The sequence below is a fragment of the Vipera ursinii genome (genome assembly GCF_947247035.1).
Source record: "Vipera ursinii genome assembly, chromosome: 5".
NCBI classification, from domain to species: domain Eukaryota; kingdom Metazoa; phylum Chordata; class Lepidosauria; order Squamata; family Viperidae; genus Vipera; species Vipera ursinii.
The window spans coordinates 100832782-100860240 of NC_139518.1; the positions used below are offsets into that span (position 1 = coordinate 100832782).

The 27459-nt window shown below is 45.4% G+C and overlaps 2 protein-coding genes across 2 annotated transcripts in view; one reads left to right on the forward strand and one right to left on the reverse strand.

Moving 5' to 3' along the window:
• The first annotated feature begins 1998 nt into the window (after positions 1-1998).
• On the forward strand, positions 1999-16323 carry DUSP29 (dual specificity phosphatase 29). The gene is made up of 4 exons (XM_083364281.1): positions 1999-2114; positions 11157-11377; positions 11991-12211; positions 13392-16323. The coding sequence occupies exons 2-4, from the start codon at positions 11199-11201 to the stop codon at positions 13637-13639; spliced, it is 648 nt and encodes a 215-aa protein (XP_083220407.1). The 5' UTR covers positions 1999-2114; positions 11157-11198; the 3' UTR covers positions 13640-16323.
• Positions 16324-16532: 209 nt separating this feature from the next.
• KAT6B (lysine acetyltransferase 6B) overlaps positions 16533-27459 on the reverse strand; it is a 67174-nt gene continuing 56247 nt past the window's right edge. The window contains 5 exon segments of the mRNA XM_083364152.1: positions 16533-20490; positions 22148-22237; positions 22240-22447; positions 23978-24313; positions 26087-26246. Of these exon segments, the coding sequence (XP_083220278.1) occupies positions 18068-20490; positions 22148-22237; positions 22240-22447; positions 23978-24313; positions 26087-26246 (3217 nt within the window). The 3' untranslated portion in view covers positions 16533-18067.

The following is a 27459-nucleotide window of genomic DNA, read 5'->3' on the forward strand; positions in this document are numbered from 1 at the left end:
CAACACTTCCAATATAATTTTAAAAGACGTCTCTCTCTCTCTCTCTCTCTCTCTCTCTCTCTCTCTCTCTCTCTGTGTGTGTGTGTGTGTGTGTGTGTGTGTGTGTGTGTAGTCCACAGGCTGATGAAAACTAAAAAGCTTTGTATCCCAATACATTCTCAGTTGATTAGTATTTCCTGTGTCCAGACACCTTGGAAGACGAATTCATTCCAGAACGGGCTGGGCTGCAAAATAAAAACAACTTCTTTAGATTGCTGTTTTTTCACATGTGGGTTTGATTTTAATTTAAAACATTTTTATAGGGAACAGGAGTAGTCCATGTTCTGGGAAAACTAGAAAAGGTTCCACTGTCTTCAGATATGATGATGGTTACTCATTTAGAGAGTTTTAAAAGGAGACTCAATAAATTCATTGAAGTTGGGTCGTTGATCACTGTTAGGCACAATGGCTGTTAATGCTTATCCATCTATCTATCCATCTATCTATCCATCTATCCATCTATCCATCTATCCATCTATCCATCTATCCATCTATCCATCCATCCATCCATCCATCCATCCATCCATCCATCCATCCATCCATCCATCCATCCATCTATCTATCTATCTATCTATCTATCTATCTATCTATCTATCTATCTATCTATCTATCTATCTATCTATCTATCTATCTATCTATCATCTAGCTAGCTCTGCCTGTTCTTCCCCTACACCTTAATGCATTTTTTAAAAAAAACTAAGTGCAAGTCCACCAGCTTCATCCTCTTCTCCTTTTGATGGAAAGAGGAATCCTAGTCCTTTGTCCTGTTATGGATTTCTCTGTGGTTGGAACTCTCCAATCTACCCCAGTTGATTGGGTTCCTCCATGTCTCTAACCAGAGTAAATGGGGCTGTGCTGAAGGATTATCTTAAATGACATATAATCAATACAGACACTATCACAGCAGCCAAGTTTTTGGATTAGGAGCAGGGCGATTCTGTTCAAGTCCATCTTCAGCCACGGACACTGTGTTGGGGGTGCATCGCCCTTTCTCAGCCTAACTCACCTCTTAAGATGATTGCCACGGAAAGAGGTTGGAGAGGGCTTGGAAGAAGCCCTGGAGAAGATGGGAAATAAATCTGAGAAATAATAACAAAAGCAAAGATCATTCTTTGTGGATCCCTTGAGACATTCAGCCCTGATTCCTCATCTAATGACCGAGGCCTTTGAGAAACCTTCCCTCACTAAGAAGGTCCTGGCTGATTAGACCCCAGGAGGTTTAATGGCAGGACTTTCCATACTTACATTTTTTTTTCTGGGTTCAGTTCAGTTTTGGAAAAATGACACCTACTTTCTGTATTTAATACGGATCATATTACACAATTCATTGGACATTCTCCATTCATTCCTCTCCATTCAGTACTGCTGTCAGCTTCCCTTGAGTAAAACCATTAGTATAGCTTGCTTTGAAATGTTACTTGTGTTACTGGTGCTCTTTCTTTACTATTATCTTTGTGTCTTAAGCAATTATCAAATGATAGCTTCACCGTAATCACTTCTCTTGATTATAGTTAGAGAAGAAAATATACTTGTTTGCTGTACCTCCATGACTTCTGCCATTCTCAAGCAGATGCTGCCGGATTGTTTTGAATCCACTTCCAATTTCTGCTAAGGAAGGAAACCCAGATAGATCTGCTTAGCCAGAAATAAATCAGGGTTAGTTGACCCAACCGTGGCTGTCTGTTGCTGGGAACTGCACGGTCACGACCAAGGCTGCTTCCGGGAAACCCCCAGATCGGAGCTTCCGTTTCAAGAGGCTGGCGAGGCGTCGGTTCCATGCCTGGATGCCCTTTTAGACACCGGGGGACCCTTCACTCCATCCGTCTAGTGTCACGGTCTGCTTCTGCAGCCTAATTGCTGACTGTCATGGCCAAAACGGTTTCAGGTCACATCAGGGAATAGTTTTAGTAGCAGATGTAAAGATTCTTCCCTTGCAGTGATATCCACGCAAGGTCAGTCAGCAAATCCTGCACTAAAAATAGATGCCAGTTTCAAAGTTGGTAAGATTCCCTTTGTCGTCCCTTCACTCTCTGAAGATCCACGTTGTCCACCAGTCCTCCTGGAGCAGCTTGCAGGTAAGCCAACCCGCCTCTCCTAGCCACGAGGCAGGGGGACTTTTTAAAACCATTTTAATGCAAGCTCCAGAGAGACATTGGATAATCATTTGCAGGGAATAAAATGAGGTCATCTGACATTCCAAAATATGAACCCTGTTCCATCCTATCGGCTGCACTTTTGCATAGTTCAGAGTCAACGTATTGCTGAGCAGGCTTTAAACCGGTTTGGGGTGTGTGTGTGTGTGTGTGTGTGTGTCTGTGTGTGTGTGTCTGTGTCTCTGTGTGTGTGCATGTGTGTCATCTCTAGCTATAGTTTTTCTGTTACTTCTCCCTCCATCCTTGTTTTCTTTCTTTAAGCAATGTTTCACCTTTAACTAACTTCTTCTATAAAAGGGTTGCGTGTATCAGCCCCTCTGGCAAATCGTAAGGTGGTCAGCCTAGCGATCCCCATTATTGTGTAGTGGGTCCGACGCAAGGAAGAGATGCCAGCCAGAGTGTGAGTTCAGCTCTTTATTGGAGGGTATGGCCCACTAGGGAATGAGGGTTACCTGGCCTCCTTAAATACCTAGCCAGGTAAGCGGACAGCCAATGGGGTTGGCCCTAGGTTTCCCGCCGAAACTGGGTTTCCCGCCAAAAACTGTTCAGGCCAACGCCCCCTGGTGGCTGTTGCTATGCAGGCGCCTGCATACATAACACCCACCGAGGCACTTTTCGTATTAGTTCCTTGTGCTGATAGCCAAGAGCAAATGCAACCCATTCCCTCCCGAAGAAATAAACGTGTCCTGGAAAACAGATAGCGGACAGAAAGACGCTGCAAATCAAAAGGCTTCGCTTGTTCCGTCTGAGAGAAGGACGGTCTGGCCTGGGTTGGTTCGAAAACAGTTTTATCTTGCCAGGAAACTAACCTTCATAACGCCCGAGAACAGCAGAGGAACATTTTTAAGGAATAGAAAGATGTACATTTATAATGTTCTCCAATGAATCAGGCAAGAATCGAGCCAGTCAGAGTTTTTAGTTCTCCCTCTCAACTCCTCCTCTTCCTCCCCTTTCTAATTTCTGCACGGATGTCCTGATTTTCGTGAGAGATTTATGCCAGGGCCACCCCAGTCCCTGAAATAATTTGTACCCAGCTTTTCCATGCGTTGCATCCTTTGATCAGAGGCACTTCCCCACCCCCAGTCCAAACGCAAGCCAAATTCTTTTTCCCCCAGTTCCTCATAAAGATCGGGTCAGAAGAAAGCCACGACGTTTCCTCAGAGCGGCCATGGGGATCTGCAAAATATCCAATTTGAAATCTCTCCAGCCTTTTGAAAGGATGGCAACTTGGCAACCCATTTTGCTTTTCACCTGTGGACTCCAGAGCCGACTTGATAGGCACGCCTGGAGTTTTAAACTCCCCCCCCGACCTTCGCTCATTTCGCCGGGACTTGAAAACCTGGTTCTTTGAGCTGTTTGGCCCAGACTGAGGGGTTTTAATTTAATTTAATTTTAATTGGGTTTTTTAGTTTAACCTTCAGGGACAGTAATTTAATTAACAGTTTTAATTGATTTTAATTTTGTATACTATGTATTTTAATTTTCCCTGTAAACCGCCCTGAGTCCTACGGGAATAATAGGGCGGTATATAAATTTAAATAATAAATAAATAAATAAAAGCAAAGCAAACATTTTGCACATTCCCTTCTCTCTAATTGAAGACCGAATACATTCACAAGCTGATTTTTGGAACTGACAGAAAGTTACCAACCTCCCCTTCATAGGACATGGACAGCCTGACTCGCCAAATTATTTAGCGCTTCTTTCCTTTCCTTTATCACACGCGGTTCCAGGTTCCAAAATGTAAAATATGGGGGGGGAAACTTGAAGGAATTAATTAATAAGAAAGAAACTGGACAGTGTTTTCAGTGCTTTGCCCAGGTTAGGTTTTGCAACAGAAAGACAATTAAAATGTCTGACAAATTTGGTTATGAATGCCAAAATGCTTTGGGGTGTACAATGCACAGTTTAATAATCCCACAATAGGATACAATACGCAGTTGCAGCAACTTTAGGTAAAAATGCCTTCTGGCTTTGTTTTTCAGGAGAGGAAAAGACACATCTTGTCCCTGTAGCTTTTTCCTCTTCTGCTCTTGCTTTTTTCATCTTGCATTGGTGAAGAAGCAGTGAGGAGCCTACGAAGCTGGTTCTTTCCAAAATTATTTCATCCAGAGGAACATCTCCCAAAGTCCTAAACCAGGGGTCTTCAAACTCGGCCCTTTTATGACTCCCAGAATTCCTCAGCCAGCCATGAGTCACAAAAGGGCCGAGTTTGAAGACGCCTGTCCTAAACTAATGTTTCTCAACCTTGGCAGCTTTAAGATGGGTGGACTGCAGATTCCAGAATCTCTCAACCGGCATGGATGGCTGGGGGGATTCTGGGAGTTGAAGTCCACCCATCTTTAGTCATTAGTCTGGCTTTCGTAATGGGCACTATTATTTGATATGGAGAAGCAAGAGACTTCTCCTAGGCCCTGGAGAAGGCTAATCTGGGCAGAGAGAATTATCCGAGAAGAAAATGGGCAGATATTCAGATGATGCCCTGGCATGAAAAGGGATCACCTGTAGAGCTTTAGCCATCCCTACAAGTCTGATCAACCATCAAAGTTCAAGACTTCTGTGCAAAGCAAACTCTACCAATGTCATTGTCCTACTCTTCCTGCAATCAAAGGAAAGTGGAGATTGGGTAGATGATCAGAGCTATGTTTTCTGTGAGATACGAGGCTTGCTTGTGTTTCCCCTCCTGTGTCAAAGACATGACGGAAGTGGACAGCTCCTTTCCAACACTACCATCCCCAATTTATTTCCTTCTGTCCAGCCACAGGAAAGGAACAGGGGAGCCAAGATGGCGGTCACATCCAGGAGATCAAAAGCGCCACTCCTTTATTCCGTGCAATGGGTGGAGCTTTGACCCTATTGTCACGGACACCATTTTGATCTCCACAGATGCCTTGACTCCCGTGGGAAAGAAATTGTGTCAGTGCTAATTGTATTTTCATTCCTGTTACAAAGACTAATTTAGGGAGGAGAGGACCACTGAAGGGAACAGCTCATCTTCCACTAGTACAAGAAATAATAGCTGAAGTGTTTGTTGCAATTAAGGTAACGATAGATTATAATTGCTTGTTATGCTCTGAGCACAAAACATCGCACTGTGCAAAGCTGGTGGGGAGCTGCTGAATCGTTTCCAGCTTCCAGCCTTCCTTCCTCTTTCACATAGATGTTGTCATCGGCAGATCTGCCCATAATGGCTTTAAGCAATAATTAAAGGGGGGAGGTAGTCCCCTCATTTCTCTTTAAGAATGCGTTATACTTTCTAAACAAGGAAGGAAATGCTCGTGAAAATCCCAACAGATTTCACTGCAAGATTGGGATGGAAATCAATCAATTGGAATAGAGCTGAAAGGGACCTTGGAGGTCTTCTAGTCCAACCCCTGCTCAAGCAGGAGACTCTAGACCATTCCAGAAAAATGGCTGTCCAGTCTCTTCTTTAAAACCCTCCAATGTTGAACGTCCCAAAGGTGCTTTTTCACAAGGCAACTGGATTTTTTTTCTTCTTTCTGAAGACGTTCACTTCTCATCCAAGAAGCTTCTTCCACTCTTCAGCTGCAGATGCTTCTTGGATGAGAAGCTAAATGACTTCAAAGAGGGGGGGAAAAGTCCAGTTGCCTCATGAAAAAGCATCTCTGGGATGACCTGGATGACTGAGAATCTCCACAGACTCCAGTGATGGAGCACCCACAACTTCTGAAGGCAACTTCTGCTCCTCACTGTCAGGAAATTTCTCCTTAGTTCTAAGTTGTTTCTCTCCTTGATGAGTTTCCCTCCATTGTTTCTTGTCCTGCCTTCAGGTGCTTTGGAGAACAGCTTGATTCTCCTCTTCTTTGGGGCAGCCCCTCAGATATTGGAATACGGCTATCATGTCCCCCCCCAGTAAATCAAAATATCAAAAGTCTGTATTAGTATCCGGTGACAACAAGGAATGAAAACTGTTGTGTTTCTCTTAGGTTATAGTGTAGAAAAGGAAGATGATCCTTAGAGAAATGTCAGCAACCAGGTTTACGGGGACCAGGCTGTACCCCCAATTTTACCTTTCATTAGAAATATCCTCCTGGTCCTCACACCTTATTTTTTTTAAAAAAAAAATATGTTGAGACTTGGAGGCACATCCCACAACTATCACAATTAGTCATAAGACTCCATTGACAAAACATCTCCTTCCTGTCTGGATTATCAGTCTTTAATTCTGCTTTTTGTAACACAGCAGTGAGTTTAATTGGGCATTTTCCTTTAGGGTGAGGCCTCCTTGGTTTCTCTGCTTCTTAGATTTACTCCAGAGAAGCCAGGGAATAAAAGGGCCTCAGCTCTGAGGCAGCATCTCTGTGTAAGGCAGTGGAAGGAGCGGAAAGCAGAAAGCGAGGACCAGCTAAGCAAGGACTAGCCATACCTGTAACTCCAGGTGATTCAAGGGTGTGAGAGAGTCAGGTAGAAATCAAGTTTGATTTTAAAAATTCTTTTGGGAAAAACCCAAATGGGTATTTCTGCAAAATAGCAAGATGGCAAATAGAGCTGTAATTCCCAAAAGTTAGGAGAACTTATCCAAAGGTGCATGTTTGAGGATGTGTTGGTTCTTTGTAAAACACACACTTTGTCATGAGTTGTCCTTCTCTGCTGGTGTAGTGGCTCAGCTGCTGGGCTGGGAAAGTAAGAGATGGTGAGTTTAGCCCTATCTTAGGGGCATAGGAGACGGCCAGCTGGGTGCCTTTGGGCCCATCACTAGGAGACAGTGAGTTCTAGTCCACCGTAAGCATGAAGGGCTACATGAATGCCTTTGGGCCATTCTCTCTCTCTCTCTCTCTCTCTCTCTCTCTCTCTCTCTCTCACACACACACACACACACACACACACACACACACGCACGCACACACACACACACACACACACACACACCAACCTACCTCACAGGGTTGCTGTCGTTGGGAAAAAAGAGGAAGAGGAAGGACAATTAGTATGTTCACCACTTTGAGTTATTTATAAAAAAATAACTAAGGCAGGTTAAAAAAATCTAAAAAAACCCTATTGTCATGGGGAAAATAGGAGGTGAGAACATTAGGCATGCGTGCCCCCCTTAGATCACCCAAAATAAAAGCAGGGAATAAGGAAGCTTGCAAAATAAAATAAAATAAACAATGGTTTTGAGAACATTATTCTATGCAATGTCTCTTGCAGTGAAAAGGAATTAATTTTCAATCCCTGCTTTTCTTTAATATTTTACGATACTTCATCCTTCAGCAGATGTCTCTTGTTAGTTTCCTGGTTCTAATATATTTAAATGTAAACACTGGTTTTGATTTTCAATGGTCTCCTAGTCTGTCGTTTAATTTATGACTCTGCAATTTAACTACACTGAGTTGGGTTTTCTTTACACCGGAATCCAGCCTAAAAGACAGTCCGCAACAGTTTGAAATAAATAGGTTTCCTGATCGAATTTGATCCTCTGGGCTCTGACTTTCAGCTTTTAAGCTGATCTTCCTATTTTGAAAAAAACAAACCAACCCCAAGCCTTGTCTGAAAAGAAATAGTACCGTATTGAAGTTTCTGAAAAATTTCCATCCATTTACGACTTGGATCAAAAACTGTTCACATCATTGTCCTCTTGTTGAATGGTAAGAATATGTTACACTAAAGTGTAACAAGACATTTAATCTTTGGGCCATCATGTTAATTTAGCTTGAATTATCCAGTTGAGGATAGCTGGAGTGACTAACCCATTCTTTCATTTTCTTTTCTCTTTTGGCTTGCTCTTTAATTTTAGGACCTGTTAAGTGTTTGAAGGAGAACATATTTTTCCCAAATCAGAGTTCGGTTTTGGCTCACTATAAAGATTCTACGATTACATTGCTTTTTTAAAAAATAAATGTTTGCACTCCATGCACCTTGGCATATGTAGCAATGATACTTTAATACAACCCATGCTGCCATTTCAACAGATTTTAAATCTAGACATAAATATCTTTAGCCATTCATGTATAAACCTAGCAGGGATGTATTATTATCTATAAATTGCTCTCGTGTATTACACTACGTATATCCTTTTTAAAAAAGTTTTCAAAGTGTGTCATTTGTGTTCTTTCACTGCTGGGTGTTTCTTCTCTGCCATTTAATTCTTCCTCTTTTTATTAATGTCTGTCCTTCCTAAACATTTACAGGGAGGAGCATCATTTAAAAATCAACTTTATCCTACTTTTTGAAATTTCCCATATTTTATTGGAGGATAGATTATTTTATTGCTGCTCAGGTGTTTTTATTCTTGTTATACAGTTCATCTGTAAAACTTTCCTGTCCCCCTTGGAAAGAACAGAAGTTTAAAAATGAAATAACACTAGTAAATAGCTATAATAATTGTTGTTTATGGTCTGGATTTATTCTTCCTTTCTGCCAAGGTATGCCTAACGATTAGTAACTAACAGCAGTTTGAAAATCATCGTCCTTCTTCTATTAAGTCAGCCTGAACAGGATAGCTCATAGGGTATAACTCCTGTTAAGACCTTCACTGTTTATTTAAAATTTGTTATTGCTATTATAATAGAAATTATCATTGCAAGCCTCAACTTACAACAGCTTGTTTAGTGACAGTTCAAAGTTACAACGGCATTGAAAAATGTGACTTGTGACTGTTTTTCACACTTAATCGCAGCCCCCCCCCACCCAACGTGGCCACAGGCTCAAACTTCAGAAGCTCAGAAATTGGTTCCTATTTATCAAGGTGATGCAGCCTCCCCCGGGGGTCACGTGACCCCCTTTTGCGACCTTCCGACAAGCAAAGTCAGTGGAAAAGCCAGACACAGTTAACAACAATGTCACTGACTTAATATCTGCAGCGATTCATTTCACAACTGTGATGGGAAAGGTTGCAAAATGGGACAAAACTGTCTCACTTAGCAACAGAAATTTGGGGCTCAGTGGTGGCCGTACTGTATGACAGATTGCAGGTCCAACTGTGGTGGGTCATGAAAATCGAGGGTTTGTGTGTGTGTGTGTCTGTCTGTCTGTCTGTCTGTGAGTGTATAGTGCTCTTAAAAAAAACGGTTTCATCCCTGCAGCCACCCTGCCGTCTGACTCCTTTTGGTCTCCCTGCACGGCTGGGTCTAGCTGGCAAAGGGAGCCGGTTTCTGGACGGCAGGCCGTCCCTGCAGAGTAGGCCTTGACCGGCTCCCTTGGAAGGAGCAGAGGCACTCCAGGATACAACCCTGCTCCCTCCCCCCCCACACAAAATCCAGCCTATCTCGAGGGCTCTCCTCAAGATCCCCAAATCTGCCATCGGGCTTTTGAGTCTGGCTGTGAAAAACATTTTTTATTTTTATTTTATTTAGATTTATATACCGCCCTTTCCCGAAGGACTCAGGGCGGTTTACAGGGCATTTAAAAACAGTCAATACAAAACGTTAAAACAAATTAAAAGTGATTAAATAGAATCCTGAAAAAATTAAAACCCAGTTAAAATTAAAATTAAAAATATTCTCAGCCTGGGCCAGAGAGCTCGAAGAGCCAGGTCTTCAGGTCCCGGCGGAAAGAACGGAGGGTGGGGGCAGTCCTCAGCTCCACTGGCAGCTGGTTCCAAAGGGCAGGCGCCCCCACTGAGAAGGCCCTATCCCTGGGTGTCACCCGCCGGCAATCTCTTATCGGCGGGACCCTGAGCAGACCCTCCCTGTGGGAGCGCACTGGACGAAGGGCATTTGATGCCGGCAGCAGGTGTTCCCTCAAATATCCCGGGCCCTTGCCATTTAGGGCTTCATAGGTCATCACCAGCACCTTGAACATCCAGAGAGCCTCGGAGCCTGAGAGTCAAGGAGAGTCAGCCCAACTTCTGGTCCAGAGAAATTTAGGAGGCGGTTTCTCCACAGTCTGTCAAGTTTCTCAAAGGGGACTGGCAGGCCCAGGCTGTGACATGCCGAGCTGTTCTTGCGTTTTGCCTTGTACTGTACGCTGTTGAGGGAATTGAGAGTCCTTTTGCCAGTTGAACTGTCAGACGAGGGACATTCTATCCGGGCGGCCTCCGCTTGACTCTTCCGGCCGGACGAAACAGGCCAGTTTGGTCCTGCTAGGCGAGGAGAACAAAGGTGGTCTTTCAAAGATTAGGGTCCGAAATGGAGGGAGCTCCTTCTTTCTTGGCTCAAAGAGGAATCTTAGAGGGGGTTTCAGCTGGACAGAAGGAGTTGCAATATTAATCAAGAACACCTTTATTAATAAAGAGCTCACTAGAGGGCTAAAAGTGTCAAATCCAGTCTAAACATCTGGCTGACTCTGTGCCCAACCGTGGTTAAGAGCACTCAATTATGAAACAGGCATGGTCCCCAACTCTCAACAACTCTGGGGGGCTCATGACAAACAAATTACAATCGAATCAATAGAAGGTCAAAGATAGCTAGCACGAGGAAGCGAAGGTCCCTGTTTCCCTCTCCGAAGGCCTGGGTGAAGAGCTGGGGCTGCGGGGTTCTTCCGAACAACGGCAGAAGGCGCCCGTCTGCTTCTCGAGGGGAACCTCGCTCTGGAAGGCAGGGGCTGCTCCAGAGATGGCGCCTCTGTAACGGTTTACTCAAAGGAGCAGGAAGTGCACCAAAGGTGCCCCATTAAATTCAGCCCTGAAGATGCTAATAGAAGGTCTCTCAAGTAATCTGATAATCACAACGAAGGCCTGCCCTCAACTTTTTCCCCATTAAAAGAACTTTTCTCTGGTTGCCAAGAATTTCTTTTCCAACAATCAGGTAATACAGCGGCTAACCCAGGGGCTCTTGGCTCTTTTATGACTGGTGGACTTCAACTCCCAGAATTCCTGAGCCAGCCATGCTGAGGGGAAAGGGAGAGGTTTCCAAAGTGAGCCAGGCTGGCTCAGGAATTCTGGGAGTTGAAGTCCACCAGTCATAAAAGAGCCAAGGTTGCCTACCCCTGGGCTAACCCATCCAGATGATTGAGGTGCCTGTATATTTCCCTCCAGTCTCACCTTTTGCTTCTTGCTTATTCCAGGAGCCGGGCTTTCAAGGGCCAGCCTGGGACTCTTGAGACCAAATGTCTTCTTCACCTGCTGTGAAATCTGGAAAAATAAGTGCTTACAAAGCGGTTAAAGTCGATCCTGACAGCGACTATTCTACGCCAGGAGCCTTTGATCTGGAGAGGCTGTTCTGGAAAGGCAGCCCCAAATACACGCACGTCAACGAAGTCTGGCCCGGCCTCTACATAGGAGACGAGTAAGTTGTCCCCAAAAGCCTCTGGGGATCAGAGAGGTTTTCATGCTTGCCATTCCAGGTGGCCCTCGACTTACTTAAAATTTCTTCTTGTAAATGAGGCAGTCGTTAAATTTTATGACCTTTCTTGTCACACTTGTTAAGCGAATCGCTGCAGTTGTTAAATTAGTAACGTGGTTGTTAAGTGAATCTGGCTTCTCCACTGACTTTGCTTGTCAGAAGGTCGCAAAAGGGGATCGCTCGATCCCATGGACACTGCAACTGCCATAAAAAGGTGAATCAGTTGTCAAGTGTCCGAATTGTGATCACGTGACCATCGGGATGCTGCAATGGTTTTAAGTGGGTAAAAACAGTCCCGACTTTTTCCTGTGCCGTTGTAACTTCGAACAATTGTAAACAAATAAGTCGGGGGACTATCTGTGCATCCAGAGCAGGGGCATTTGCGAGGGAGAGGTTCAGAAACCCGGATGGTAACTGTGCCTGTGGGGATCAGAGCCCTGGACGCCTCTGAACAGGTCACATGTAGGAAAAAAAAGATGGGGCTCATATCATTGTGGCTATCATTTTGGTATTTTGTCCCCCCCCCCCAAAAAAAGCCTTTTCTGCTTTGATGCAGGAAAACAGCCCTTGATCGGTACAGCCTTGAGAAAGCCGGCTTCACCCATGTCCTCAACGCAGCCGATGGACGGCGGAACGTGGACACAGGGCCCGGCTACTACAAGGACATGGCCATTCAGTACCACGGAGTGGAGGCAGACGACCTGCCCACCTTCAATCTGAGCCAGTTCTTCTACTCCGCAGCTGAGTTCATCCACCAGGCCCTGCAGGATGAGACCAGTAAGCCCACACATGCTGGCAAGCGACCGATGCGCACGTTCACTCTGCACTGGTAGTTCCTTACTCCTTGGGTTGAGGAGTCCTTAGGGGGAAAATGATTCAGACCAGACTCTTGGAAAGCTACAACCACACAGCTCCTCCCCACCTGGGGCTCAGTTTAAAAGATCGATTCAGATATAAATCAGGGTACGAATATTGGAGAGTCCCTTCGCCCCAAACTCTGGAAAGCTCCTTAACCTCCTGAGAGCTAAAAACCGAGGCTTTCTGTTACAACAGGTGGCAAAACTATCCCACGTAAAAACTTCCACAAAGCAGTTTTTTTTTAAAAAAAACTGCCCACCGTAGACATCTTCTGGGTGAAGAATCTACAACAGGCACAAGCATCTTGTGTTGAGTTGTACCCCTCATTTTCACCTATGTTCCACCTTCCAAGCCTTGAGTAGGACCCGGGGTTTCTGGAGGGGGGTCAAAAAAGTCAAATGGTGTGCAACTTTGTATGTGAAGCTACGGTATTACTATCAGGAGGATAAGTCACACGTGGCCCTGTTTATTCCTTCTTAAAAATAAAGCCCCCTTCCTTTGACACCCAGGTGACTTTTAGGTGATGGTCAATAAAATATTTGCCATTGTTCCATTTGATTTTTATGATTAGAAAATTTACTTAAAAGAGAATATCATTGTCTTTTACATTTAACAGTACAAGACAAAATAGAAACGTATTCCTGATTTGTCACAAAACAGACCAGATTTGGAGGGTATTTTTTCTATTGTTTAAAAGAACAGCATGCAATCTCTCTCTCTCTCTCTCCTCTCTCTCTCTCTCTCTCTCTCTCTCTCTCACACACACACACACACACACACACACTTTCTCTTTCTCTCTCTCCCTAAGCATGAGCTATACCTGTCCTAGACTATCATTTACACCACTGAAATGTGGCTTGACTCTATCCCCATTTGCCTGTTCATTTCACTGATTGCAAGAGCACTTGTTCTCGTGAATCTTAAAGTCCGTGAGGAGCACTGCACTGGATTCTAATTGCCACCGGATCCTAAGAGATTCAAGATCCTTGCACCCACTCAGGCCATCTGTGTCCTGCCCAAGAGCCTGTCAGCACTAAGTCAAAAGTCTCTGATGCTGTATCTCAGGGGTCTCTCTCTCTCTGTTTCTTGATGTTTGCAGACAAGATCCTAGTCCACTGTGCCATGGGGCGCAGCCGCTCGGCAACCTTGGTCTTAGCCTACCTGATGATTTACCGGCACATGACCGTGGTTGATGCCATCGGCCAGGTGCTCAAGCACAGGTGCATCCTCCCAAACCGCGGATTCCTGAAACAGCTCCGAGAACTGGACATAAAGCTGGCCTTGGAAAGGAAAAACGGCGCCCGCAGGCTGAGCACTAGCAAAGAGAAGGCCAACCCAGAGATTTAACATTCCCTGTCTTTGAAAATAAGTAGCTGCAAAATAATCAAGGACTGTGAAACAATTAGGTAAAGAGACTCGTTTGTTACCCACTAAGGAGGGAACGAGGCGGGAGCGGAGAGGGGGGTGTATAATCGGTAGCCCTTCAAATGTCTCAAGTTATTTTCAGCTTGATTTTATGCAGAGAAGGAAGGATGGGGGCAACCTGTCAATGGGGGCCTTGGAGAAGATGAGGAAGCCAGCTTTTCTATGTGCAAGGAGAAAGGAAAGCGGCAAGCAAATCTGCCGAGAATACTGTATTAACCCAGTTGGTGTACAGTGTGCAGAAAGAGAATATACACACTGTGTAGCTCTGGGTCAAACTGTGGAGTTCTGGGGACTTTCTGAACTCAGTGGTGGCTTTGCAGATGTTTTATTATCCAACTAGGGTGCCAAAAGAAGAGCAACCTGCTTGGAGAGCCAATAGCATCTAAAACAGATCACCATCATCATCCTCGTTGCTCTTGTCATTGGTCGTCATTGCCATCACCCTCATCTTAAATCACTCCACTGCGGGATGAAATCCTTTGGGTCATTAACCATCCACTGCATCAGAGCAGCATGTTAAAATTATAATCCATAAATGTCCATGAAGACATCTTCATTTTGTAGTGGATTGATTTGGGACCATTTATCACTATCAACACACTTCATTATTTTCTTCTGCAGGATGTTGATTTGTGTTTTCTTTTGTTTTTAAAGAACAACCAGGGAAGCACAAGCCATCCCCTCCAGAAGCACATTAGCAGGATCAGCTTAGGTTGTCCACATGTATTTTTGTGGGTTTTTTACCGAGAGCAGTTAAAACGCCTGCTGGACTTCTCCTGGTGTTCAAGTGCTCACATTTATTCCCACCAAGTTCCTGGGCAGAATTATTTATATACTTTGTCACCCACCTCCACATTGGACTCTACTTAACCTTCCCTCCATATTATGTGGAAATACCTTGGATTTGCAAATTTTAACATGATATTCAGCGGGCAGTGAACCATTTCATCAGTGGCAGACACTGGGGAAAGATTTCAAATTCTTAAACTCTACAAGCATGACCAGTTTTCAACACTGAAGATTTTTTCTGGTTCAGATTTATTTTCAGTAGATCACAATGTCTTCCAGACATCATTTCTGCACACCTAAAGCCACAGCAGATGAACCTAGAGGCGAGGTATTGCGATATCTGCATGCTGGCGCTTTACCCCAAACTTTTATCGTTCTCCAAAATGACAACGTGGAGAGCATTGGAGTTAAACAGTGAGCAAACTGTTAATGCAGGTCTTCACAAATGTTGACTAAAAAAACCCTAAAAACGCAGCTAAGTATTAATCTATTAGTTTATCATCTATTCCTTTTGGATAACTCTATTTCGGCAATCATTTATTATACTAAGGTTGTGTGAAAATCCCTTAATAGGTTTTTCAGTCCAGTTATCCTAACTTGAGTAGTTGTTCCCCACAAAACTATGCTAGCCAACCAGAATGACTCTGTGCCTTTATTGTGACAAAATGATCTATACACAATAAGATATAAAGGCTGTGTTTATATGGAAGCCTTCCTACAAAAATTTCAGTTTAATGAAACACGGTACACAACTTTGTGCTGAATCCATGTCTTCAAAGTGAAGAACATCAGACACGTTTTTATTCTAGTGATCAGATTACTCAGCAGTCTTATGTATACATTCACCTACGTCCCACTAGCTACACTACTTATTCCTCCTGTCTGTGAGAATCCGGCTTGAGTCCCATACTGAAAAAGTCATCAATCCTTCACAAAACTGAAGAGCTTGACAGATTCATGTACCCTTGGCTGCTAGAGGTTGACCAGGGGTCAATCTTCAAGTATTTGAAGGGAAGTCAAACAGGTATTTATCCCATTTAGCAAGACGTGGGGAAGCAGACCATGGTTAAATGTTAGGAAGAGCAGCCCAGAAACAATAGAACAAATTATCATGGTGGTTTACGGGATTTCATGTAAAGGTTGAACCACTATTTCCTTAAAATGCATCCAAAGGGAGACGGATTCACTGATCTAACGCCTCCTTGCAGTACAGGTGTGCATGATGCAAAAACATGGTGAAATATCAAAATACAACGAAATAGGTACCAAGGCCACTGAATACAGTTACCAGGAATTAACCTCAACTCAAGGCATCTTGACCTTTGAAACCTATTCTCCCTTCTTTAAAAAACCTAACACATTATCTTCTTAGACTGCTAGAATAGCCATTATTTTATCCCAATTAGGCTGCATTTTTTCACTTCCACTAACTCATCAACTGCTGTGGGACATCCTTTAATAACTCTCAACGTCTGAACATTAGATGCCTCTACGTATCTCTTCCTTCTCTCACTCAAGCTACCCCAACCTTGGAGCCTCACCTAATGACCCCTAAGGCCATCTTTACAACCCATCGTCCCTTCAGCAGAAGGAAAACCACGTGACACAGATGTACATTTATAAAATATGTACTCCGAATGGCGTGAGAAAGCGGAGGCTGCACCGTCATTTCTGCACCAGGAAAGACCAATCTCGATAGACTTTGGGGGAGAGGTGGGAAATTCAACCCAACCTTTCCTCCTCCCCAGCAATTTAGCCCTGAGATGTGAACGTTTTTGAGCCTCAGGTCATTTGGGTAGAAGGTGGGGAATGAAAAGTTGGCTGGCTCCTCTCTGCGTCCGCCTGCCTTGATCTCTGATTCGGCAAGATAGAGAAAGGTAGAGAAAGACCTCAGGCAGGCTTATCACGCAGCCTCCGGAGAGACGTTGCTGAATTTCCAGGACTTCGATCTTGTGATCCAGAACAAGTGGCAGGAAGCTCCATCGTTTCCAATTTGCACCAGTTATCTCGAGACAGTAGGCTAAAGTGGCTCATAATTTATTTTTATGTTAAAATGTACAACTTGTTTTTGTTTTATTTAAGTGACTAAAAAGTTGACATAAATACAAGAAGTTTCACCGTGTCTATTTTTTTTAAAACATGGATCGAGCCATTTTTGGCCCGATACTGTCGCTCTGTACAGGTACAAAGGCTACCAAAGAAAGGGGGGCTGAGGGGGGGGAAGGAAGCCATATAAACAGGTCACAAATACCATTCACTTTTTTTTTTACATGCGTTCTTTAAACTTCATTTGTTCTATTCACACGCTACTGCCCTATTTACTTTTGTTAAAAAATAACTCCAATATTTTATAAAGATAGAAAAATCTACAGATGGAATGAAAACGTAAAGTTTAGAGGCATTTCCATAAAATAGCAACTTTACACCAAATTCACAATTTTTTAAAAAAAAATCCTGCAAATTTATCCGCATATGAAAATGTTTCAAAAACTTGATTAAACACAGATATGCTTCTTTCAAACGATAAGTGTTTGTATCTTAAAAAACAAAAACCCTGTGTAACAGTAAGCTGCCTTTTCCCCCACTTCTTATCCAAAAATGATCCGTTATCTGAACAAAAAAGGAGAATTGTCTTTAATGAAATATTTGCCGTTCAAAGGTGCATTCCACCATGATCGTCTCCTGGATCAGCTCCAAGAGAAATTTATCAGATTTGTGCAACCACACAGAGGAATTTCCCAATGAACTGCACCCAGAAACTGATCAAATCAAAATTGGAATCATTTTCAATGCTTTTTCTTTTAAAATCTAATTAGCAAAAATATATATGTATGTATGCATGTAAGTATATATATATATATATATATATATTTATATTTATATATATAAATACCTCTTAAAGAGGGACAACCTAATCAAGGCAAAAGACCCACCAATTAAGGAAATGGCTTACTGTTAAGCACAACACTTGTACAGTACTACAAAACGCACTGCACTAACAAAGACAGCGGCATGCGAGAAGCGTCCACTTGGGGAACAAAACAGTGCGTGAATGCGATGCGAGAAGGCATTTACATGGTGGAGGCGAGGGACGGGCGAGGAGGGCTCCTTGAGTGGGGGGGGAGGGAAGCTGACGGCCGGCACAAGATCGGATGCCCTCCAGAAGAGCTGGGGGAGTGGGGGGGGGTCAAAGAGGAACAGGCACATCCAGTAATGGCAGTGAACCCTCGGCTGAGTTTGCGTGTTCGCAGCGCAGGTTTTCCCGCACCACAGAAGTTCAATTGTGTTTAAAAAACAAAACTAAAAAAAACCCTGCCAATTTCAAACAAGGCAAAACTGCGAAGGACATAAAAATAAAAGGACGTCATGTAAGGCTTTTTGCTGCACACACGTGTCTCATGGTGCCACAAACCAGGGTGTTTGCATTTACACCAATTGCTGGTTTTGAATCACATGCTCCCAAACAGCCGGCGTTTAGGCAGCCCCCCCCCCTCGCGGGCTCACTTGGCCGGGGGGGGGGAAGGAGGAAGCACCTCCCCCCACATTTTGGGACCTGGGCTCCTATCTCCGCACGTAGGAGCCGTTCAGAGACTGCTTGGGGTTTAAGTAGCCGTGATGGGCCGGAGGGGAATACATCATGTTGCTGTGGGGGTTGCTCTGCATGGGCTGGTGAGCATAAGCCTGGGAGCCCATCATCCCCATCTGCACCTGCATGGGGTACTGGGCGGTTTGGTTCATGTAACCGGGATTGGCGTGGTAGCCTCCGTTCATCATCGGCTGAGACATGCTGTAGCCATTCACGGCGTTCAGCGTGTTCATGTTCATATTCACGGAGTTGACGTTGTAAGCCGGAGCCGGCATGAGGTTGACGTTCATGTTCATGCCGCGCTGCATGGCTAAGGTGCGGGGCGGCCCTTGCATGGCCACGGACTGAGAGGCACGCCCGTAAAGCTGTGGCTGATGGGCGGCAGGGGCGGCTGGTGGCGGCGGCAGAGAGGACGACTTAGTTCTAACAGACACGTGGCCCTTGCCGGCCATCTGCGTTTGTAGTCTTTGGGTGTGGGACAAGCTAACATTAGACGTAGCCAAGTTACGCTGCAGAAGGGGAGGGGGCAGGTTCATGGGGGGTGGGGTGAGGTTAGGGGGCGGAGTCATGGTGGCCTGCACTTGGCCTCCTCCGGGGACCGGGTGGGAGGGCTGAGCCAGCTGGACCAGCCCTGGGCTGCCGAGGGCGGGGGAGAGGGAGGCCCCGTTTGCATAGGAGGCGACGGCAGCCGAATGGCTGTAAGGCAACGAAGGGTCCATCAGGGTGTTGGTCAGCTGCTGCAGCTTAGCCAGGCTGAAGGTGGCGGAGGGCTGCGGGTAATGCCCCGCCCCAAACTCCCCCTGGCCCACCCGCTCGTACAAGCCGACGTTAGCGCTGCCAGCCTCGGAGAGGTCGCTCAGCTGGATAGGCGGGCTGAAGTTAGCGGCCAGGCTGCACTGGGGGAGCTGCTGGCTGCCGCTGGGGGGCCTCTCGACCCCACAGGCCTGGGGGGATTTGACGCTGCAGGGAGGGGGGGAGTGGATGCCGGCGCTGGGCATCAGACTGCAGCTGCTGCTCACGCCCGGCCTTGGCTGCGTCACGGCGCAGCTGCTCTGAGTCAGGCTGCTCGAAGGGAGAGCGCTGTACGGGCAGCTGTTCTGTGGCACATTGTTCCCGCAGAGGTTACTGCCCAGGGTGGAGTCGTAGCTGTTCGGGTTCTCGTAGTTCTCCGTCGTGCTCTCAATGCTGCCCAGGTCGCTAAACCCGCTGTCGACAACCTGCTGTGAGTGGTCCGACACGGACGGGACGTCCATCATGGGGCTGGTTTCTATGTTCTGCAGGGAGGACACCGAGACGCCGCCCTGATCGGAACTCATCTGAGCGAAAGTGTTTTCCAGCACCGGGACATTTGGGCTGCTGGCAGAACGAACCGACTGGCTGGGCTGGGACGGGACGGAGGAAACGGGGCTGCTGTGCTCCGGCCCCTGACAGTCCTCTAAGGCAGCGGCCTGCGGACTCTGGCCAGGTTTGGCGTAACTATGCAGGCTCCGGCAGGTCTCCTGGGCCTCCGCACAGTCCTGGAAGACGTCCTCCTGCTCTGCTGACTCCTGGGTTAGAGACTTGACCGCCTGGATGGTCTCGGAGTCTATTTCCAGCGTTTCCGAATCCGTCTCCTTGAAAGCACCGTGGAGTTCGTTGCTGCTGGTCTCCCCGGAGTGCCCCGCGCTTTCCTCTCTTGGGTCAGGCCCAGGTTCCAGGAGAGCAGGAAGCTCTCTAAGGTCACTGCTGCCCTTGGGCGAAAGGCCAGCTTTACAGTCCATCAAGTCCATTTCGCTTGGCCGGCCGCTCAGCTCCCCGGGCTCTAAAAAAGGCCCTCGGTTCTGAAGCACTTCCTCAAAAGCTTCGCCTGAGGTGACCTCCTGGCTTTCCCTCCCCTCTGGACCCGGGTGGCCTTCGGCCTCGTCCTCAGCACCGGGTTCCTCCTCAGGAGGAGACCGCTCCTTCCCCTCACGCTCTTCTGCAGGCTCCTCTTTCTCCAGGCTCTCCTCCTCTCCTCGGTCCCTCTCCGTACCTTCTGTTTCCACGTTGCTTCCATCCACCTCATCTGCCTTTTGTGTCCGGGGAAGCTCTGGGTACTCAGGCATCGGATCTCTCCCTTCGCCCTCGTTTGAGGAAACGGGTTTGGAGCTTTCCCCTTTTTCTGGCAGGGAGGAAGCTGGGCCTGGGCTGCTTCCAGCTCCCTCTCCGCCCTCCTCCGCCTTCCCCTGGCCGTCGGGCTCCATCGGGGTCTCGGGTGGGGTGTACAAATTCAGTTTAAACCCTGGTTTTCTCTCTTTGTTTTGCCTCCGCCTGGACGAAGACTGCTTTGCGCTTTTAGGCCATGCCTGCTTATGCACGGCAGGCTCAAGATTGTCTTCCGTGCTTTCTTTAAGGACATCTGCATCCTCTTCGGCTGTAACTGTGAGGAATAAGGGGGGACGGAAAAGCCAAGTTAGTCGAATTCAAAATTATTACAACTAGATTGTATATATTCTCATCGTAGTTAAATAATTGCTTAAACCAAACAGAAGAAGCACAAATGCCTGGAAGGTGGGGTAAAACAAATCAAGATGGAGGTTACTAGGGCCCAACTGAAATGCCATGTAGACTTTTGACCGCACCATCACCCACTGCACCCTGACCATTTCTGACCCAGGGACCCCTGAGGTAAAAGAACGTCGTTTTCAATTTCTTATGCAGAGAAATAGAATTTCACTGCAATTTTCTTGCATTTTAGCAAGCTGGAGGGACGTGCGCTGGAATGGCTGCTCCCTGCTCTGAGGTGTACATTATTCCAGGAGTTTTGATCTGTGCGCAGAATGAAAGGGGGTCCTTTGGATTCTGCACCCAGGGGGAGGAGGAGGGACAGGCCGAGGACCGGGTGGAAGGGCGCTGGAAAGACTGGGAAAAGCTGGGAAACTCTGCTGGGAAGAAGAGGGGATCATCCAGATGACTGCTGCCGTTCTCTCTGTGTGCCCAGATTTTGTTTCATCCAAACTCCAGAAGGTCAAAGCATTCCAGATTTCCATTCTGTTGATCCACGGCCAAACTGCTTGCAAAGGCAGCAAAGTATTATAAGCTGAGATGCTGAATAAAACCCCGCCTTATTTATTAAATATTTTGTTCGGGGGGAAAAAAGCTTAAGAATATTACGATAGAAAACTTTCAAGGTAAACATTTACCTTTATGAGATGCCCAAACATTGCAGAATGAGAATTATTTTCCCAGGCTAAAAAGCTATAGGAAAATAGCCCTAGTTAATCTGCTTTTCTTAAAAATGTGTTGCATCTAAATCACACATCAAAATAATAAGCTAACAGGCTCTGTTGGATGGATTGAAAAGGACCCTCCGAGTCCTAAAGAATAAGCCTCAAGCAAATCTGAACACAACGTATGAATTAATGTTTTATGACAGTCCAAGACCAGATCATAAAAGCTAAGTAACCAAATACAACTGGAGGATACTATAAAACCTCATTAAGTAAATCACCTACTACTGTTTGAACACGTCTTTTACTAATACCAAAGGCTGTGCAATTAAATACTGCCTTATCTTATTAGATTATCTAACTATTAAAGGAGTTACATTCTTCAAATAGATACCTAATTTCCAGATGGGGAAAGAAAAAAATCAGAATAGAGCTGGAAGGGACCTTGGGAGGTCTTCTAGTCCAGCCCCCTGCTCAAGCAGCAGAGCCTAGACCATTGCAGACAAATGGCTGTCAGGTCTCTTCTTAAAAGCCTCCAGTGATGAAGCACTCACAACGTTTGGAGGCAAGGAGTTCCACTGGTTAATTGTCCTCACTGTTAGGAAGTTTCTCCTTAATTCCAGGTTGCTTCTCTCCTGGGTTAGTTTCCATCCGTTGTTTCTTGACCTGCTTTCTGGTGTTTTTGAGGAACAGGTTGACCCCCCCCTTCCTTGTGGCAGCCCCTCAAATACTGAAACGCTGCTATCATGTCACCCTTGGACCAAGGCAGCCACGTCCATTCAAGTAGCCTCTACGGAAAATCTTGCTCAGTTTAATGTGACTTATGCTCACTTCCACATGTTGAAAACTGCTTTGGAAGTATCTCACCTCTGCATGGACTCTCATTCCGCTTACACCGGTTGTCTTGCTCCTCCTCCTCCTCCTCCTCCTCCTCCTCCTCCTCTTCCCAGGTGGGTGTTGGGACACGGCTGCACTCCCGGTCTTCCCTCTGTCGTGTTCTCCATCCGTTTCGCAGGCTGGCTCCAGCTGCGTCAGGCCCTGCTCTTCTTCCGAAGAATTAAAAGGTTCCTTTAAAACTTCCGTGGTTTCGGAAATGGTCTCCGTTGTAACGCTACTATTGACCTTTCGGCGTTTACGACCCCTTTTCTTTTTCAATAGGAAAGGTCTCTAAAAATAATGTGAAATATGTTAAAGTTCGGTGGAGGAATTAACATTCCTTGTTAAGGTTGGACCACTGAGGCAACCTTAACCTACTGCTGTCAACAGAGCATCATCAAGGCTTCGACCTGGCTTTAAAAAGCAAAATACTTGACTACACCTAGGCTGCCTTTTCTTTCTGACTTGCGCATTTAATGAAAAGTTAAACACAGCTATATCATATAAATCATCAAATCAGTAAAAATGCTTCTACAACTTAAATCTTGCAACAAAGGCCCAATTTTGGAGTTCTGACGAGAATTTTCAAGCTAAAGCTACACAGAATCCTGAAAAAGTCTGGGAAGTAATAATATATAAAACATTTCAAATCTAAACCGCTGCAAATCCACTCTTCTTTTGAGTTTGAAGTAATTGAATCACACTAGAGAGAAATGTTTTGCATCTGAAATGGGCCATATATAACCGTGTGTGTGTGTGTGTGTGTGTGTGTGTGTGTATTCATTTGAGAGCAAGCATCAGAATTTCATATTTTAATGTGTGCCAGTGTATTCACAGAAAAAAAGTGACAATAAAGGCTATCTTATCTTATTTCTATCGCAGAGTTCATTTAATTATGACAAGATGCTGGTTTTGAGGATAATGATAAAACTGGGGTTTTTTTAAAAAAAATGTAGAAAAAAAAAGGATTACCTCCAACAATTTTCACATGGTCTCAGACAAAGATTTCAGAAGTGTTAATCTGGTCTAGCAATCAAAGCACAACTAAAAATTAAAAAGGAATCATGTTTGGCAATAGCAGATAATAAGAGATAGTAGAATTTAAAAATATTGAATACATTTATACTTTAATACTTCAAGAAAATATTCAAAGAGGGAGAAAAAAAATGGAAATAATGTCTTTGTAACTAGAATAATCCTGCAATGCAGGAGATCTTCTGGGCTACTAAAATGCAATCCAATAAAACAGCTTAACTAGAAACAAACTGGAGACACGACCACGAGGATGTTTCAGTTATTTCACAGGATGTTCTGGGTTGTTGGGTGCGTATGAATGGGAGAAGCAGAGATCCCGTTGGAAACTGAATAAGGAACTGGAGAATTATGTGCTACTGTCTATTAAGGTCAAGCCTAAATCTGTGACAGACATACAGTCTGATGGTTTAGCTAGCCAGCAGAAGAGGCGGCAATCTGGAAAAGAAGTGAGGGGATGATCCCTGGGCAAGTCTAACTTAGCACTGAGGGGAAAAAATGTCATTGCTAGTTTTTAAATTCTTTTTTGGGGTCCCTGCAGAGTAAAAAGCTGCACAATTACTTTTGTGCAAAGGAAGGAGACCGTAAAATGTGTAATGCGACTCAACTAACACCCACAATGACTAACAGAGAGTAATATTTTATTTGCAAACGTCTGTAAGAAATTAGTGGTATTTCAAAATACGCCTGTTTGTAAGATAAAGGCAGAAATCTACCTGCTCCAGCTCCTAAATGCAGTAATCCCAGCATTAAAAATCAAGAGATTCTGAATCAGGGTTTGGAACCGACCTTTCTCTTCATTGCCAGCAACTGGGGTTTCGCCAGCCTCGGAGGAGAATTCCGATGACGTCCATCCATCTCTTCCTCCTCCTCCTCCTCCTCCCCTCCTTCCTTTTCTTCCTCCTCCTCCTCCATCTCCTCCTCCATCTCCTCCTCTTCTCCACTGCTTTCTCTTGGCAAGCCTGTAGGCTTCTCTCTCTCCATCAGCACGGCTGGATTTTCTTGAGGTCGCGAATACTTGCTTTTCGACTGCGCTTTTTCGGGCAATTGCCTATTCCCTCTTGTGGAGTGCAGATCCAGCTCCTCTTTCTCCCAACAACTTGCTTGCTCCATCAACCGCTCAGCCTGAGCAGCAAAAGGGTTAAAATAACAGACCACAGAAACACCATTGAGCTGTCCCCTCCTTCGTGCATTGCTCCGCATTAGAAATAAGCTATAAGTCAGCTTTCATCAGCGTCAAGGGCTACGAAAGCTGCACCTAAACAGGTTTTTTCCCCCCAAAAGGAAACAAATAAGCTTGCGTTTTACTTTTGCATCATTAATAAGGCAACACTGATTTAGTTCTTTGTTAGCATTATGCTCCTGGATAGGCAATTTCAGTCATCTCAGAGACGCATGGAAGCAGATCATGAAAACTTTTTGAACTCTGCGTCCAGTTCTGTCGAAGCCTGTGCACTTAATAGCATTTGGGAAGCGGTGAAAAGACAAAGCCAAAATGGTTCCTGTTTCTTCTGCCTTGACGTTGCACCACAAACTCTTAAAAAATGATTTGGCATTCATTAGCAGAAACTACTCTTTATAGCTCAATCGTATACACGGAGCTTTGTTCTACAGTAGATGTCAGAGGTTCCTGTAACCTCATCACCATTTAACCTACATCTCCATCTAAGCCTCTTTCTCCTTTTTACTTTTAACTAAACACCTTGCAAGCATTTTGGTCATCTCTGTGCTTGTCTGCTTTTTTTTTTGCCATTCCTTTCTTTCCAGAGCTCAGTCCTCTCACCTTGATTCGGTGCTCTATAGATAAAGTCGTGACTCTTTCAACTGTCTAGAAAACCTCTGTAAGAGCCGTCATTTGTTTCCTCTGTAAAGGTGTCTCCCAACCTTGGCGAGTTTCAGATACATGGACTTTAACTCCCAGGCCAGCCTGAGGAATTCTGGGAGTTGAAGTCCACGTATCTTAACCTTGCCAAAGCTGAGAGAAACTACCTCACGACGTTCTTTCTTTCTGGACTCTGCCTGCTGACTTAGTCTGGCCCGTGTTTCTTGGAGCTATTCCTGCTCATAAGTCCTTCTTAAATCATATGATGCTTGCCTGTTTCCCAACAAACTCCGGTGTACAAACATACTTCCATCTTCACCCCTATTTGAAATTAATCTGCAGGGGCGAGAACGTTGCCTCACGATCCAAAAGGAGAGTCGCTATAAAAATTTGTTAAATAAATTGGTAAAGTTAATAAGGGTTCTGGCGGCTAAACTGTAAGATGAAAAGCTAAGGGAAACTAGATCTGTTGAGCTTAATGAAGAGGCGGCTTTGGGGAGACATGGCAGCCCTCTTCCAAGGCTTGAAAGGCTGCCACAGGGAAGATTTATTCTCCAAAGCACCCGAGGACAGGACAAGAAGCAAAGGGAGGAAGCATCTCAGAGGGAGACCCGGCCTATCGATACGAAGAAATGTCCTCACAGTAGAATGATTAATCGGTGGGACAGGTTGCCTCCAGAGGTTGTGGGCACTCCACTGCTGGAAATTTTCAAGAAAAGCTTGGACAAACATTTGTGCAAAGTGGTATAAGGGCAGGGGGTTAGACTACAAGGCCTCCAAGCTCCCTTCCAGCCATATAATTCTAAGACTTTAGGAAACGATTGTTCCTCTCCACCCGTGGGTTTTCACTGCCTCTCTCTCACAACAGCCAGATTTACAGCCCACTGCTTTTGTCCCTGTCACAACTGCGGCTGTGCTATACACACCAACAGAACTACAGAAACGAATCAACCTCATGGAACCTGCTGGGAGAAGCGTCCGGGCAGCGCAGCGCAGCTTTTTTTCGCTCTGCCCATCATCTTCACGGATTTACTTGTGCTTTTGTTCAGGAGGCGATTATCCCGTGAGGCGTTTACCTCTTTTTCAGCTTCTCTCTCTTCCTCGGAAACCGCCGCGTTCGGAACCAGGAGAGGACTCCACCGCAAACTCTCCGGGTCCACTTCATTGAGGCGTGGCTGCCCTTTCAGCTTCTCCATGTAACGGGAGATCGACTTCTCTCTTCTAATTACCATAAACCTATCGGGGAACAATACGAATGAGGATATGGGAACTGTTTGCTGTAGGGATGGAGGGTCTGGAGTTACAGTTAATTTTTCTTTTAATACATTTACATGCCCCCCCTCCTTTATGTAGAGACCAATCCTGCCAAAGCATTTATCCTGTTCTTGTGACCGGACCAACATCCACAGGTAAAAAAACTGCCACACACAAGTCCGGTTCCTGGGGCAAAGAACTAAAGAGTTTTATCTTGTTGTTCCTATCTAGCGGTAGCCCCCATGTTTGCAATCTAGAAAAAAGCCAGCTGGTTATTTGTCTATGGAGATTCTCAGTCATCCAGGTCATCGTTGTCCCAAAGATGCTTTTTCCAATGTCCAGCATTCTGCAAGGAGCAGAAATCCTTCCATTCCCCACCATCCAGTCAGAGCTGAAGAAGCCTCTTGGATGAGAAGCGAAACGTCTTCAAAGAGAAACAAGAAAGTCCAGTTGCCGCCTGAAAAAGCATCTTTGGGACTAGCGCACAGGTCTGCAACCTGCAGCTCCAGAGCCGCATGCGGCTCTTTCAGCCGTCTCCTGCGGCTTCCAGTTCTCTGCCATGTGCAGTTTGGAAAAAAAAAGGTGGAACTAAAAAAGTTCAACCAATCAATTCAAATATGCAGGGTAGGTGCATATCTCGCCTTGACTCCACTCTTCAGTCAAACCCTGTTCTGCGCATGCGCGCATGTACGCGCACACATTTTTTGCGGCTCCCAGTTTTTCCTTTTGTGAGGGAACCAGTTCCGAGTGGCTCTTTCACTGTTTCAGGTTGCTGACCCCTGGACTAGCGGGTTATTCTCTATCTGACTTTTTAACAAGCCAAGAGGACCGGGGGATTAGGAGACCATCCAGCAGCGATGGATGGGGAAGCTGTTAGAACCGGTGAGAGCGGTTTCTGCTGCATGTAGCTAATGCCGCTGAGGGAAGCAAATGATAATTAGTTGACAAAAGGGATATGCCCTCAAGTGGACTGCCGGAAGGTCACGGTGGTGAACAGGTAACCCTGTCAACGTAATCAGGAGTGGGACACCAATTGCTGGGGTTGCCATCATGGGACAATGGGCTGCTGCAATTGCCAGAACTCCGGGGGCTCTTTGCAAGCAGCACTTATTTTACGCCGTTGCAACTCTGAACGGCAGCTGAACAAGTAGCCGCTGAGTGAGGACCACGTGCGGATGAAAGGAAAGCCTGGGCC

Excerpts from the sequence above, each read along its gene's own strand:
- DUSP29 (XM_083364281.1), top strand. The coding sequence starts at position 11,199 with ATGTCTTCTTCACCTGCTGTGAAATCTGGAAAAATAAGTGCTTACAAA. Across the intron at positions 11,378-11,990 it reads GGCCTCTACATAGGAGACGA|GAAAACAGCCCTTGATCGGT; the intron begins GTAAGTTGTCCC and ends GCTTTGATGCAG. Across the intron at positions 12,212-13,391 it reads GGCCCTGCAGGATGAGACCA|ACAAGATCCTAGTCCACTGT; the intron begins GTAAGCCCACAC and ends TGATGTTTGCAG.